The sequence below is a fragment of the Chelonia mydas genome, chromosome 4 (genome assembly GCF_015237465.2).
Source record: "Chelonia mydas isolate rCheMyd1 chromosome 4, rCheMyd1.pri.v2, whole genome shotgun sequence".
Classification (NCBI taxonomy): Eukaryota; Metazoa; Chordata; order Testudines; family Cheloniidae; genus Chelonia; species Chelonia mydas.
Window position 1 is genome coordinate 116,744,140 of NC_057852.1, and position 15,791 is coordinate 116,759,930.

Sequence of the window (15,791 nt, forward strand, 5' to 3'; positions counted from 1 at the left end):
ATCCTACTCTGCTTATATGAATTTTATGGTGAGTTTTTCTGTACTCTGAAAACGTTTGAGATCTGGTGTAAATTGGCACAGTTCCATTCAATTCAGTGAAGCAACAGCAGTTTAAACCAGCTGAGGCTCTGTCTCCTTGTTGTTTTATATCACTCTTGTTGTTCATCTCTGAATTCTTTGAGGTATGTAATGTCCAGAACTGAACTGGTGCGGCCCAAGTACAGCAGAAAAACCACTCTATTTGTCTTGCCTGTAATACTCCTGTTCATGCATTCCAACGGCCTGATCCTGCAGGCAGGCATATGGACTTTTACCGCCCCCCCCCCCCCCCCCCCCATGGAGTCCTGTTGATTTCAGTGGGACTCTTGAGAATAAGGCTTTGTGTGTCCATGTCGATTTGAGTGTTGAGGCCCAATGTGGCATTTGATTGTTTGTGACCAGCATTAAATTTAGCCAGATTCAAACCTGTTGTCAGCAGGTCAACTCCACTGAAGCAAGGAGTTCCTCATTTACACCAGGTCTCTTTTTGGCCTTTCCTTTCATGATCCACTTTAATTCTCAGATCTTTCTTTGCTGCTCTTTTTCTATCACTTCCTACACAGTTGTCTCTCATTTTTACCACTATGTCCATTATTACTCAACTTCTTGAATTTCGGATAATTTGTACCTGAGTTTTAATTAACTGGCTTAGTATGCTGTCTGAGCTTTCTTGTTCATATGCATGCACTTGTATTTGCAAATCTCAACCCCTTTGTAGTGAAAAAATAATTTGTCCTCCCCCTATCATTGGGCAGATTCCACTGTATACAAATGAGAAATGATGAAATTACCAGAATGACACTTGAGAATAGAACCAAAAGCCAAATAACCTTTGCATTACCATGCTGAATTTATCTGATTAGTTCAATTTGGCAAATGTGGGCCAAATGTTCAAATCTGGGAATAAAAAATGAAATTATTTTGTCATTTTTTTTCATGTACTGCTAGGTGACTGTGTTGTGTTCTTAAGCTAAAACACCTTTTGTCCAATTTTAGAATCAGCAGTTGAAGTTGGAAATGGATTTTGCATCTATAAAGGCATATAGCGGTACTTTAGAAAAAGAGTTTGAAAATTTAAATATGGTTCCAATGCTGTTCCAGTTTCATCTGCAAATAGTGGACACGAGTAAGTCAATTTTTTTTCTGTGACTGATCTTTTGTTTTACTGTTGTTCAACAGATACCATTAAAATCTTCTTCTGAGGTAGTTTCTGTGAAAATGACCATGGAACTTCTGGGTTATTGACAGTATGTCGACACTACAATATAACACCCGCAGCTGGCCCTCATCAGCTGACTTAGGCTACAAGACTGTTTAATTGTGGTGTGCATATCTGGGCTTGGGCTCTGGGATCCCATGAGGGGGAAGGTTGTTTAATTGCAGTATAGACATCCCCTGACTCCAGTCCCTTGCTGTCACAGGCAACCACATCCCATTCATAAACTTGTCAGGTTCTATCTTATCTTTAGTTAGGTTGTTTGCCCCCATTATTTCTGTTGAAAGGCCGTACCTGAACTTCACTGCTCTGATGGTTAGAAAAGTCTTAATTTCCAGCCTACATGAATTCATGTACTATTTGTTCTTGTGCCAACACTGTTCTTGAGCTTAAATACCCTCCCCTGGTGTTTACGCACCTGATTTATTTGTAGAGAGCAATCATATCCCCTCTCAGCCTTCATCTTGCTAGGTTAAACAAGCAAAGCCCTTTTAATCTATCATAAGATGTGCTTTCACTCACCTGGTCATCCTAGTAGCCCTTCTCTGCACCTGTTCCAGTTTGAGTTCACTTTCTTGAACATGGGTGACCAAAATTATACGTAGTGTTCCAAATGAGATCTTATGAGTGCCGTACTCAATAACATTAATACTTTCCTATCTCTACTGGAAATACCTTGCCTGATATATCCTAGGATCACGTTTGCCTCTTTCATGCTGGCATCACATTGCTGGCTCATAGTCATCCTGTGCTCGACTAATATACCCAGGACTTTCTCCTCCTGTGTTTGTAACTGATGAGTCCCCAGCATGTAGCTGAAATTCTTATTAGTTCCTAAGTGCATGACCTTGCCCTTCGTCCTATAAAATTTTATCTTACTTCTATAACTCCAGTCCTCCAGGTCATTCAGTTCCTCCTGTATAATAATCCAATTTTTATACATTTAATCTGTGCCATGTTAATTTTATATCATTCTTGTATTTTCATCAAAATGTCATGCGATGCCAAGTCAAACGCGTTACAGAAGTCTAAGTACATTACGTTAACACTTACCTTTATCAACCAAATGTGTAATCTCGTCAAAAAGATTATCAAACTAGTTTGACCAGATCTGTTTTCCATAAAACCCAGCTTCATTTGCATTAATTACCATTCTTTCTTAACTGAGTCCTGCATCAACTGCTCCTTTATCTTGCCCAGGATCAATATCAGGCTGACAGGCCTATATTTACCCAGGTCGTCCCATTTGCCTGGGAAGTTAAAGTCTCCTGTAATGACACAGTTTCCAGTAGTATTTATAGCTCTAATAATAATATTAAAGAGATCTCTATCCATATGCAAATCAAGCCCTAAGAATCTGCTATAGAACGTCTTTTACAATCCTTCACCAAAGTGATTTTGATCCAAAATAATTCTGTTTTACCCACGCAATCACTTCTTATTTCATAACAGTCTACCACATTATTGGTACACAATGCTACTCCACCACCCTCACTTTTACTTCTTTCTCTCCTGAGCAGCACATACCCTTCAATACCTGAATAACAGGCACGATTGCTATTCCATCATGTTTCTATTCTTTCAATATCTGGTGTCACGTCCTGTACCGCGTGTTCTGATTCGTCCATTTTGTTGTCCAGGTTCCTTACCATTGTTGGACAAGCATCATTCTCTCTGACCTCACCCTGTTTCTAGCTGGACTCATTATAGTCCTTTTGCTTCCCATGCTCAAGTGTTCTGAATTAAAGCTGGAATAGTTACCACAAGGAAACGAGAATTTAAAGCCCTCTGGACTAGATCCCACCATATCTTACTGAGCTTTTGACTGTCACGGTTACCAGGCAACTGCATCTCTGACCCCTCCTGATTTCTTCTTGCATACCCCCTCCCTAAGTCCCAGTCCTCGAGCCATCCCCTCCTCTTGGGGTGGGATCATGTGATTTTCCCCAGAGCGGGTCCTGGATTATAGAATCATAGAATCATAGAATATCAGGGTTGGAAGGGACCTCAGGAAGTCATCTAGTCCAACCCCCTGCTCAAAGCAGGACCAATCCCCAATCAAATCATCCCAGCCAGGGCTTTGTCAAGCCTGACCTTAAAAACTTCCAAGGAAGGAGATTCTACCACCTCCCTAGGTAACGCATTCCAGTGTTTCACCACCCTCCTAGTGAAAAAGTTTTTCCTAATATCCAACCTAAACCTCCCCTACTGCAACTTGAGACCATTACTCCTTGTCCTGTCCTCTTCTACCACTGAGAATAGTCTAGAACCATCCTCTCTGGAACCACCTCTCAGGTAGTTGAAAGCAGCTATCAAATTCCCCCCTCATTCTTCTCTTCTGCAGACTAAACAATCCCAGTTCCCTCAGCCTCTCCTCATAGGTCATGTGTTCCAGACCCCTAATCATTTTTGTTGCCCTTCGCTGGACTCTCTCCAATTTATCCACGTCCTTCTTGTAGTGTGGGGCCCAAAACTGGACACAGTACTCCAGATGAGGCCTCACCAATGTCGAATAGAGGGGAATGATCACGTCCCTCGATCTGCTTGCTATGCCCCTACTTATACATCCCAAAATGCCATTGGCCTTCTTGGCAACAAGGGCACACTGCTGACTCATATCCAGCTTCTCGTCCACTGTAACCCCTAGGTCCTTTTCCACAGAACTGCTGCCTAGCCATTTGGTCCCTAGTCTGTAGCTGTGCATTGGGTTCTTCCGTCCTAAGTGCAGGACCCTGCACTTATCCTTATTGAACCTCATCAGGTTTCTTTTGGCCCAATCCTCCAATTTGTCTAGGTCCCTCTGTATCCTATCCCTGCCCTCCAGCGTATCTACCACTCCTCCCAGTTTAGTATCATCTGCAAATTTGCTGAGAGTGCAATCCACACCTTCCTCCAGATCATTTATGAAGATATTGAACAAAACCGGCCCCAGGACCGACCCCTGGGGCACTCCACTTGACACCGGCTGCCAACTAGACATGGAGCCATTGATCACTACCCGTTGAGCCCGACAATCTAGCCAACTTTCTACCCACCTTATAGTGCATTCATCCAGCCCATACTTCTTTAACTTTGCACAACCATGGTTTCCCTCCACATGTCTGACTTATGTCAACACCCTGCAATTCTGTTCCCTCTGAGACAGTGACAGTGGTAAGCAGTGACCCAAAAGCCACCTTAAAGCAAAGCATCATTTATTTAGGACAAAAGCAATTAAGAAAAGACCATCTTAAAAACAATAGGACACACTACACACATCTAGCTTACCAGGTGTTTAAACATATTCTACCTGGGGACTCTTCCATAGAGCCTCTCTCTGTCAATTTGTCTCCCTGTAGAATTCACTGACACTCCCTGGAGAGCCTTGGCAACTCAATGACCCCTTCACAGGAATCAAATAACTTTTTAGCTGTTTGTAGCCCATTTGATTCCTAGCCTGGCAAAACAGCTGTGTCACTTCAACCTAGAGACTTGAAGTATGCCCTTGTCTCATAATTGACCCTGATATTTGCTGCAGAGTTGCTTATCTGGGACCATTGTGTATTGCCATCTTGCTTGTTCGTCCCACAGCCCCCCTATTAAGTTAAATCAGTGCATTCATACAGGAAGGTTTTAAAACCTCAGTGTACAGTAACTTCCCCTTACTGACCAGTGTTCATAACATTATTGCATATCCACATCTATCACACTGACATTCTACGTACTAGCTCACATTAGTAGGCACACATCTTTAAGGCATGTTGGCATACCAAGTTTCTGCCTTTATTTTTGCCTCTGCTTTTCTGAGGCTCTTGATATCCTGCACAAATATCACAATATTAGTGTTTTCCTCCTTTCAAGAAAAAGGGTCTTGACTTTTTTTCTTTTCCAAAGGCTTTTGTGCACATTTTAATATTTTCGTGTCTATTTCTAAGTGTTATGAAACAGCTAGAAAACTGCTGGATAGACACCATATAGACACAAAATTATTAAAATGTATTCATGTAATAATGAAGTCCATAGCTGTACATTAGCTATATGAGTGGTAGAACACAATATCCTTTAAATCTGGCATGCTAGAATTTGAGATGTCTTTGCTGAGGACAGATAAAGAATGCAGATTGACCTAGAGAGACCAGAAGTGCACAGAACTGAATAGCGTAGAAGTATGGATAGAAAGTTAGGAAACAAGGTTCATCTTGGAAAAATTAATCTTCCTGGAAAAAAATTACCCAACCATCATATGCTTAATGGGGGACAGATCCTTGGAAAGCAGTAATGCTAGAAAAAGATCTGAAGGTGATAATGCACAGCAATGCAATATAACAGCAAAACAGCCAGTCTGTGTGTTGGGTTGCATATACGCAGTGGTATCATGTACCAAGGAGATGTTAGTCCCCCTCTCTGCACCAATGATGAGACCACTCCTATTATATGGAGGTAGGTCAAGATGCTGATAAACTAGAAGGAAGTCCAGAGAAGTTTAACTAAAATTCTTGAGACTGTAATGATTGATGTATGAAGAAAGAATGAAACAGCTAAACAGGAATAGCATGACTCTTAAGACAATAGAGGTATATTATAACTATGTACAAGTGTTTGTAAAGTATAAAAAGCAAGTAAGGAAAGAATTGTTTTAGGGTAGTCTCAATGGTTATAACTAGAGCTGAACGGATAAAACTGAGGAAAGGAAAAAATAGGGTGAATATCATGTAACAGTTTTTGGTAATGAGATCTGTTAGACTTTGAAATAAACTTTTAAGGAAAGACAAATTGATAGAACCCCTGTTGCTTGTCACCTGACACTAGACTAACAAAATACTTAGGGTGAGATCCAGGGCTCATTGAAATCAATGGCAAAACTCTCATTGACTTCAGCAGGACAAGATCTGCCCCTTAATGTTCTGTATGCAACAATCCTTGTTGCCTTCCATGGCTTAGATAAGTTAACCTAAGAGGTCGTCTCCTCCATTTCTAAATTCTATGGGTTAAATACTGAAATCCTTAACTCAGGCAAAATGACCCTTGACTCCAAAAAGAGCTCTACCTTCAGGATTTAGCCTTATGGATACTTTCTTAGTGATAGAAATTACAATATTCTAAAAGCCGAGGCCTGAGAGCTATTTTGATGTGTGGTTCCCTTTGCTCACAACTGAACTTGATGTCTGAATCGTCTCACCTTTCTTTTTTTAAATAAGTACTTATAATAAGGGTTTTGCATAAAGTGAGACTATGCAGCCCTGTACTATGTTAAGTGGCTATATGAAGTCATTGACACTTCAGAAACAGTCAAACGATGTGGTTGCTTCATTACATATTTGAATTTCAAAGACAAAAAAATTGAGACAGTGAGATGATCACTAATATATAACAGACTATTATTTTTGTTACAGTACATTCACATAGAGCCTTGAATGGAAACATCTGTAGTTATTAAATCTTTTACATTTTTTTATATTTGCAAAGAACAGCTCAATTTTTCACCCTTTTTGTCAACTGGGAGCATTATTTCCATATGAAAATAATTTTTCTCCAGTACTTATTCAAATTACTTTGCTTACCACTGCTCTATTTCCAAATTTTCGTTAACTTGTATCCAGCAGTAGCTCCTCACTTTAAACTGGCACCATGTTAATACTCTGCAGTTGCATAGAATTGAACATCTAAAATGTACCAGTTGTTAATAATAAAAAGTAGCTGCTTTTTAAACATGCTTGTTTAGCATGAAACTAAGTTACAATCATTTGTTTTGCAAATAGTATTGCACTTGTCACCGGCATAAATAAAATGTGTGATTGTACTTTAAAATGTAGCTGGAATTGTGGTTATTTGATTTAACTGTTCCATCTGTATCACTTGCCTATCTGGGATGAAAATCTAGCATTTTTTCTTCCTTCAGAATACTTAGCACAAACAACCATATGGTGTTTGTTGTTGTATCAGATATGAAACTGTGAAAAGTTCCCTTGCACTAGTCTTGCCTCTGATGACCAGAAACGATACAAATATCAGCTGGTGTAAATTGTCATACCCATTGTCCGCTGGAGATAAGATACTTTATACTAGTTGCAGAACTTTCCCCAGGATGTGTGAGAGAGGAGGGAATGCAGCTGGGAGGCAACTGGAGAGGGAGCTTAAGAGATTTTGTGGGAGGGAATCTACAATTGGGATGAGGATGGAGTGAGGAACCTGTATTTCAGAGGCAGCTAGGGAGGAATTTGAGGCAATCGTGTGATGAAAGTAGATGTGAGGGAAACTGGGAGACTTTTCAAAAGACAGGAGGGAGTCTGCATCTGGGGGAAGAGGTTTGGGGACCTCTGCATAGTCCGGAATCAGGATCATTGGAGAGGTAGGTGGGAAGGGTGACCCAGGACACTTGTATGTAGGAGGGCAGAGAGGAAGTGCAGTGAAAGAGCCTTAAGAGCATGTGGATGGAGTCAAGAGACAGCTGGAAGTGGAAATAGATAATAGAGGCAGGAAGCAATTTCTCAATTCTTGCTTCATGATCAGCAGAACACATTTTCGGAAATGTATATTGAAGGGAGACAAAACTGGCACAGGGCAGTGTTGGAAAATAAAAAATAGTTTTAAAGAAACCATTCCGGCTACTGTTTCAGGCAGTGGGAGAGAGGAATTAAGTGTCTGTAATTTACACAGCAGCTAGACTCAGCTAAGAGAGCACAATAAAAAAAACCTCATATCTAGATGGACAGAAGAAAAAACGAGATATTTTAGAAGATATCCATAAATTGGGATTTTCAGAAATTCAAATTACTATGAGAATTACAGGTCAACTCCTACAAGTGCTGATTTAGTACTGCCCCCTCAGCAGCTTTGGCTAGTGGTGCTCCAGCTATTAACTAAAGCTGCCTCCCACTTTCTGGGCAAAATTTCTGAGGGAATGCAGTGGCAAGAACACCTTCTGCACTCGTGCAGGTGGTTTAGTGTGAGTAGCTGAATGATATGAAAGAATAATTTGTAATTTGTTAAGTTCTATATCTTGAAGGCTTACAGAATGTTGAAAGTATCAATTTGTATGCTTGAGTATTGCATATTAAGTGCATAGGGTACAAGATACGATGGGTCTAGAGAACATTAATCTTCAATTTCTGTTGCTTTCTCTGCAATGAGACAAGTAGTCATCCAATTTTTCATCAACTCTTTTCTCTCTCACCATAGCAACACATGCATAAAACAATCTGATCTTGTTATAGAAGAGTGGCTTTGTCACTGAAGAACATTGTATCCTTTCAAAGAAGCAGCAGCTGGCATTTACACCGTCTTGTTTCATGGCTCTGATGTCTTGAGGGCTGAAGGAACCTTGGTCCAGAAACTAACATTCTCCCCCTCAGCCTCCTGTCATCAGTTGTTTTGCTTTTGCAATCCAAATGTGAGCTTCAGAAAGATGAAGGAGAATGTTCCATATATTAAATTCCAAAAATAAAGTTAATACAGCATTGTAGTTTGGATATTCTTTCTTATATATATTTAAAATATCAAGTTATATTTCCCACCGCAACCATAATTTGTATGAGTCCCATTGAGCACGTGCAGTTAGCTACACAATATATTATATACGGTGGTAAAGTTTTCTGCATTCATATCGTTACACCCCAATTCAGTGAATTACTGTACTTAAGCATATGCCAAATTACACATGTGAGTATTCCCATTAAGATCAATGGGACTCATTATGCAGGGAGCTAGGCATGTGCTTTAAATACCTTGCTGAATTGGAACTATGCAGTATGGCAAAGGTAAAGTTGTAACAGGATCCTTAGATTGGAATTTCCCTACTTTTGAGCAATTCAGATCTTAGCTACAATGTTTTATTAGAATTGTTTTGATTAAATTTAATGCATTGGTTGTTTTTAAAGAAAGGCACTATGGGAGAACTATGAGTGCATGTTCAGAACATTTGTGCAGTGTTCAAAAGAATACGCTGAACATTTGCTTTGATAACTGATCAAATTCATATAAATGCATTATGTATATGAGATTCAAATAAATGTACTGAGTATATTTATCTGTATATCTACAGGTATGTATGTACACAGAGAAAAAAATACAGCTTTTACTGCAATGTGCACTTCTCCAAATCTAAGCTTGTTTTGGATTTTTTTTTTTTTTTTTTTTTACAGAGAGTGAAATTTAAGATTTGAAAAGATGGGAAAATGCTAACAAACATCATCCCTCTTCCACGAATATTTTCCCAAGTCTTTATTATTTTTAGGTAGCCTTCTGTGTTCAAAGGGTTTTCTTCAGAAACACATAAAATATAACTGGTATTAAATGATTTACTGAATATAATTATTTTTGTTTATGGCTGTTTTATGGTAAACTCAATCATATAAAACTAGTGGTTGTGTTTCATAAGCTGTTGTGTTAAAGTAATAAATTGCAGTCACTTTATATTCTCCTTAACCCTGAAGCATAAACCAATATACCCTTTCAGCTAATGCTGTAAATTACACTCCTCTGCTCTGAAGTTTGAAAATAAAAATAGCTAGGATGGGAAAGATGTGTATGATGATATGGTCTTCTAGGTTCTTGCAAAAGTCTTTACCAGGATGGCGACTATAGGCATTTGAGGGAAGAATAAATCAGGACGCTTGTTTGGTCACAGTCACAGAGTTCCTGATGGATGGAAGGCTCAGAATGTACTGTGTACAACTTCTGGACCCTTTTTTCATGTTATATTCAGCAGAAAGTATTTGTGAAGCTTTGCTCCTATATAACCTTTTGGGGGGAGCGTGAGTTGAAGGAGAATGCACTGTTAGGTTCTACTTTCATAGGACTTATAGAAATTACTACATGATGGAAAACTGAAGGTCCAATTCTGGGATGGATTCTGCTCACTGAAAACCCACAAGAACATTTGATGTGACATGTAAATATGAAGCATAAAATTGTGATTTGCTTTCAGCCCAGCTGTAAAGGTGAAGGGTGTTCTTTAAAATCTACGTTAGATGATGTTTTACTGGTAGAACTTTGCAATTGCATCTTTATTGTAGAAATGACTTCTAGTCATAGGTGTCTGTATTACTTGTTTTTATGATAATCATGTCATCTGTCAGATTTTGTTTTCCTAACTGTAAAATGAGGATACTTAACTTGTTTCAAGGATGTTGAAGATTAATTAGTTAATGAACCCAATGCTGCAAAATTCCTGCTCATGTGAGTAATACTATTGATATCAAAGTGATTCCTCACAAGAGTAATGGCTACTCATACAAGTAAGGGCTTTTCAGGATAAACACTGAGTAGAAGTACTTTTATTAATTTTATAATGTAATAGTACTCTTTTCCTTTATTAAAATTGTTTTTATAGATCTGGTCTGCAGCACTGAGCATGTACTATGGGACAAATATTACAGCCCTTACTCACATGAGTATTCACACTTAGTAAAGGCTACTGTGTTGGCCCCTGTGTATAAGAAGCACACTGTTAAATTATACCCCAAAAAAAATGATATTGTGTTAGCAGTAACAGTATAGAATAGGGGGGAAATCGAGTATACTGCATATTAAAATGTTTCTGTAATAAAAGGTCTATTTTTCTGATAGACCTGGTCAAAAATGAGATGCAATTTTCATAAGGTTGACAAAAAATTCATCCTGTGGCTTTTCATTGGAATTTCTTTGAAAAGTTTCATCGAAATGGTGAATTTTGAAAAAGTTTGACCATCTCTGTGTATGATGGGTGAGACACATAATATTGGAGGCTAATACCATCTCCTTATTTAATTGCAATGGGGGTGTGTAGAGTCTTCCAGCATATCTCTGGACATTCAGTTCTAACTCTACAGTATACTTTAATTGAATTTAAAAAGCATCATGATACTCAACCAAAAAAAGTGGGGGGTGGGGTTACTGTGTAAGATCACTATTGCAAGTTGCTGAGCTGTCTAAAACCCCATTGACTTCTGTGCAAGCTGGAGGTGGTCAATACCTCTTGGGAGAGAGTCAGCACCTTGCAGGATTGGGGACTGAGATCTCAAATTGACATCAGGGATTGTTTCCTATTAAAATACTGTTTTAGAAACAAAGCACCTGTAATATCCCAAACTTAGACAACATTATTTGCCTTGTTTCAGAGTAGCAGCCGTGTTAGTCTGTATTCGCAAAAAGAAAAGGAGCACTTGTGGCACTAACAAATTTATTTGAGCATAAGCTTTCGTGAGCTACAGCTCACTTCATCAGATGCATTCAGTGGAAAATACAGTGGGGAGATTATTTGCCTTGAGTTCAAAATACAATGCACTTTCTCTGATACAGAAACAGAAGATTAAAATGACAAAGGACAAGTCCTCATCTTAGTTTTGCCCCCCTGCCCTTTGGACAGGAAACCTGCCCAATAATTCCATCTTGTGACTGTTCTTACTTATTGGTGCCCCGTTCAGTAGGTATAACATGGTCTTTGACAGAAAAGCAAAAGGACCTTTTCCCTTCCCCAAGGTGTCTACAATATAATTATCCATTCAAATTTAATTACAGAATGGCTAAATTATTCTTAAACAATACCACTGTGTTTTCTGGTAGACTCTTGCACATGTAAATAACCATGGATTAAAGTGGGTTCATGGGGGGAAATGATGGTCTGAGTGACAGAGCAGCTGGCTGGGACCTAAAAGTAAAGAGAGCAGGTACCTCCACTCATACATAAGGAATTTTATTTGGCCTAATTGAGGTGCTGTGCTAGTAGGAATTAGTCCATGTGTGAATTGTTTGTACTTTGCTTTCATTGTTTAGACAGTTCAGTGTAATGACTTTTCCCCAGAGACTTTACTCTATTACAGGTTTTACTTCCCAGTAGAGGGTTTTTCAAGCAAAGTTTTGTCTCCAAGGTTAATGCTGGAGGAGGTTTTCCCTTGGGACACTCCAAAAAGATTGGGGCTTTGGAGCCGGGAATGAAGAAGTTGAGTTAACCCAATTAAATCTTCCAGGAGGGGGTTCCTGTGTGTCTGGAAACCCCTTTTTTATTGAGAATCTGAATTAAATATGCTGGAAGTAGAGGAATTTAGCGTGCAGTATTTTGTGAGTTTGTATTACTAACTGTGTGTGTGTGTGTGTGTGTGTGCGCGCGCATAATAAACACTTGTGCACTGATTGGTCTTTTTTCTTTGGGGACTATTTAATTTTCCTCCATAACAGAATACCATACACTCAAGCCTCCACATCTCACCTGCCTTCTGAGGCCCTCCCCTCATTTCTTAAATAAAAAAAGTTGTAAACATTCAGTGCACCGCACAGATTTGTTGCTTGTGTGTTTGTTTGCTCATATGATATATTCCATATGTTTTGCAGATAATCTAGATTGTTGTTCTTTGGTCAAGGACCATGTCTTTCTGATTGTTCTGTAAGATACGCCACTCCAAAACAATAATCCATTCAAATGGCATGGTGGCATCATCAGATAAAGTTTCTGATGTAAGTATTACCTCTATTCTAAAATAAAGGAGTCTGCTGTTTTAATTTGATAACTTTAAAAAGAGCAATTTATATTTTTAATGAGGGGAAAAGTTTCCTCTATTGTAAGCATTAACTCATAGTATGTGTGTAAATATTAAACAGTTTTATTATACAGGTGAAAAAGGGATGTGAATTATCCATACTTTATATAAATAAGACACTGTAGGTATTTATTCTGTCCAGTGTCAGATTATTTGTAAATATGCAATAAACATTTGATCTTTTTTTTTTTGTCCTGTTACTTATTCTGGGTTCAATTTGTGCCTTTCCTCTCAGTGAGTTATGCTCACCTGGACACTTCAGTGACAGATCTGCCCCAATTTTGTAGAACCAGATGATTCAGGGGCACATGAGCCATTTTGCGGGGTTCTTTTGAAGATGTGTGCCTGTGCAGCTAGGCACCCTGTTGGCACATAGCTAAGGCTAATATTTTGTCATGGATATTTTTAGTAAAAGTCAGGGCCAGGTCATGGGCAATAAAGAAAAATTCATGGATTTTTTATTCATAAAAATATCCATGACAAAATGGAGAGCCACTGGGCAGCTGCTGAGAGCCTCGCTGGGAACTTCAGGTGTCCCCCTTCACCTGTGGCTCTGAGCTGTGGGGTCCCTCCAGCCACCTCCGGCCAGGAGTTCTGGGGACAGTGGGGGTTGCCCACAGCAGCTTAGAGTTTGGGGGGGCACAGGTACCTCACAACTCCCTGAAGTCATGGGCTCCCTGACCTCTGTGACAAAATTGTCACTTTACTCACAACACATAACACTCCTCTGATGCTCAGCAAGATACTGAGTGGTGCAGTTCCAGGATAAGAGCTTCAATCTGGGCTCCCGCACTCTTCCAGTTGCAGTTTTAGAGCATGGGGAGTGGGGGGAGAACAGATCAGTGCTGTCACTCCCTGCTCTTCTTCCTGAAAGCTGAGGAGGGAGTGAAGATTCATTTAGCTACCCATATGTGGGTAAAATGAGGTTAAAGGACTAGCCAAAGATCACACAATGAGTCAAAGGGAGATGAAGCCTGGAGCAGAACGCAGGTTTGCTGCTCTAACCACTAAACAATTCCTCTAATACAATTTGGAAATCATCCCCTGATACACAGCAAATAAAAATACCTACAATGAGGTAAAGGGGAGAATGTAGAAGATACTTCAGCTAGTGAAAATTTCCTTGCTGTTGTGTGCACCTTAATACTTTTACTAAGCATAAATGAAAAACAACCTCTACCAGCACTTGTAATCTATCTGTGGATACAGTGACCAATCTTTTCATCTGTTGTTCTGTGCTGCATTTGTGTAATTTTCTTATAGGGTCCCAATGAGGCCTGCTGGCAACATCTACTACTTGGCACTTAAGAAGAGGCAGAAAGAAGATGACCCAGAACTGCCAGCTGGAATATGCACTGCTGCTTTCATTTGAATAACCCACAGAATGTTCTATTTTTTTCCTTTCAGCTTTTGTTTCAAGTGACCACTATACTTCATTGTAATAGATGCTTCCTGAATAAGCTGGAGGTGGTGTTTAAAATGAGGGCTGTCTTTTGGGTTTACGGAAGAGAGAAAAACTGAAAAAAAAACTCACTCAAAATAACTTTCTGTTCTGGCAATAGAGAGATTTGAAGGTTAATTGAAACAACAACACATCCCTAGCCTTATTTTTCTATATAGTCTTTAATCTGTATAAACAACTGTATGAACAATTTGTATACACAACTTTCTTTACTATGTGTTTTTGGTAATAAGTTAGATTGTTGTAAGATGTACCTAGCTCGGTTCAGAGTTTGAAACTTTCTGTTGGAAGTTTCACTTCCCCCATAAATCTAGGAAAATACTCTGATACACCTGGTGCAGATCAATGTAATTGTAACTACTTAGACCACAATTTGAGTTTGGCCTTTTAAGCCCATGTTAATATGTAGGTGCATCTTTTACTGTGGATATATAAAATCCCCTTTTTCCTAATCTTTGGGATATCTGAGCATATAGACTTGATGGTTTTGTTTTGTTTGTTTTTTTAAAGCTAAATGGCTGGCAAAATGAACAATTTACATGTGGGGTTTTTTTTGTGAGCACTACCCAGTGTGGTCAGGGATCTAACCAGCAGCATCTAACCCTCTCTCTACTGGATAGGGAAGGAAAGTGGCTCTTACACCCCACCCACTCTTTTGAATGGCATTATTAGCAAGGGAAAAGCACAAACATTTTTAAACTTGTGCAAGGCTGAACCTCAGCTGAGGAAGATTGTGCTCCCACTTTAGGACATTGGAGGACTTTGTGAAAGTGCTGTGAAGTCCCCTACCATCAGTTACAAGAGCTTGAATGTCATATGTGGCAATGGGTCTGTCCTGAGTCAGACTATTCCCTTGAGAAAGAGTAGGTGTGAAATGTCTAATGTAGCATTTTGTCACCACAGTAAAGGATTCCATCCTCCCATCAGGACCACTTAGATGCCCGTGGAGCCCACAAGACTTCAAGAGTTGTGTTTACATTAGAAAATTTAAAAGAACTATCAGTTTCATTAGTTCTAACTTTTGGTATTAAATAAATGAACAATCACATTGCCAAATGCCCTGGCCTACTGCTAGTGACTGCAGTTTTGCTTTAGATTTGCTTGTTTGTGAGATAAGACTTTAAACTTAGTATGACAGTTAATATGTTCACCCAAATGGAATGCAAGTACATGAATAGGTCTCTCTGTGCCACAGTTCCCCACCTGTAAAATGGGGATAATAGCACTTCCCTACCTCACAGGAGTTCTGGGAGGACAAATACACTAAAGAGCATGAGGTGTTCAGATACTGTGGTATTAGGAGTCAGATAAGTATCCAAGAAAGAATATTTAGTAATGTTTATCAAATCATTCAGTAGTAGTAATAAATCTCTTGATAACTGTAAGAAGAATATAAATAGTTAACTTTAGCCAAGAAATTGTAATTCATTTCACATCTTTCATTGTGCATATGGATTGATTTTCAATACTACTTGGCTTGACCTAATACCCATTTTTCTTTTTCAAGCAATATTCCCCCATCCTCCTCATAGTAGGCTTTGGACTTCAAAGCTTACATTAAGTCCTGAACAAGCCAAGGCAT

At 39.2% G+C, this 15,791-nt stretch overlaps 1 protein-coding gene across 7 annotated transcripts in view; it reads left to right on the forward strand.

The window, feature by feature from the left end:
* The window catches only part of LOC102931391 (SWI/SNF-related matrix-associated actin-dependent regulator of chromatin subfamily E member 1-related), a 35,823-nt gene extending 22,893 nt beyond the window's left edge, over positions 1-12,930 (forward strand). For 4 of the 7 annotated variants that reach the window (XM_043544681.1, XM_037898096.2, XM_037898092.2 and 1 more), the window contains 3 exons: positions 1,036-1,165; positions 8,414-8,476; positions 9,667-12,930. In XM_043544681.1, coding sequence (XP_043400616.1) covers positions 1,036-1,165; positions 8,414-8,427 — 144 coding nt within the window. In that variant the 3' untranslated portion in view covers positions 8,428-8,476; positions 9,667-12,930. Of the gene's footprint in view, positions 1-1,035; positions 1,166-8,413; positions 8,477-9,375 lie in introns of all 7 variants that reach the window. The other 3 variants (XM_037898093.2, XM_037898095.2, XM_037898094.2) reach the window with 3 other exon arrangements.
* The last annotated feature ends 2,861 nt before the right edge of the window (positions 12,931-15,791 follow it).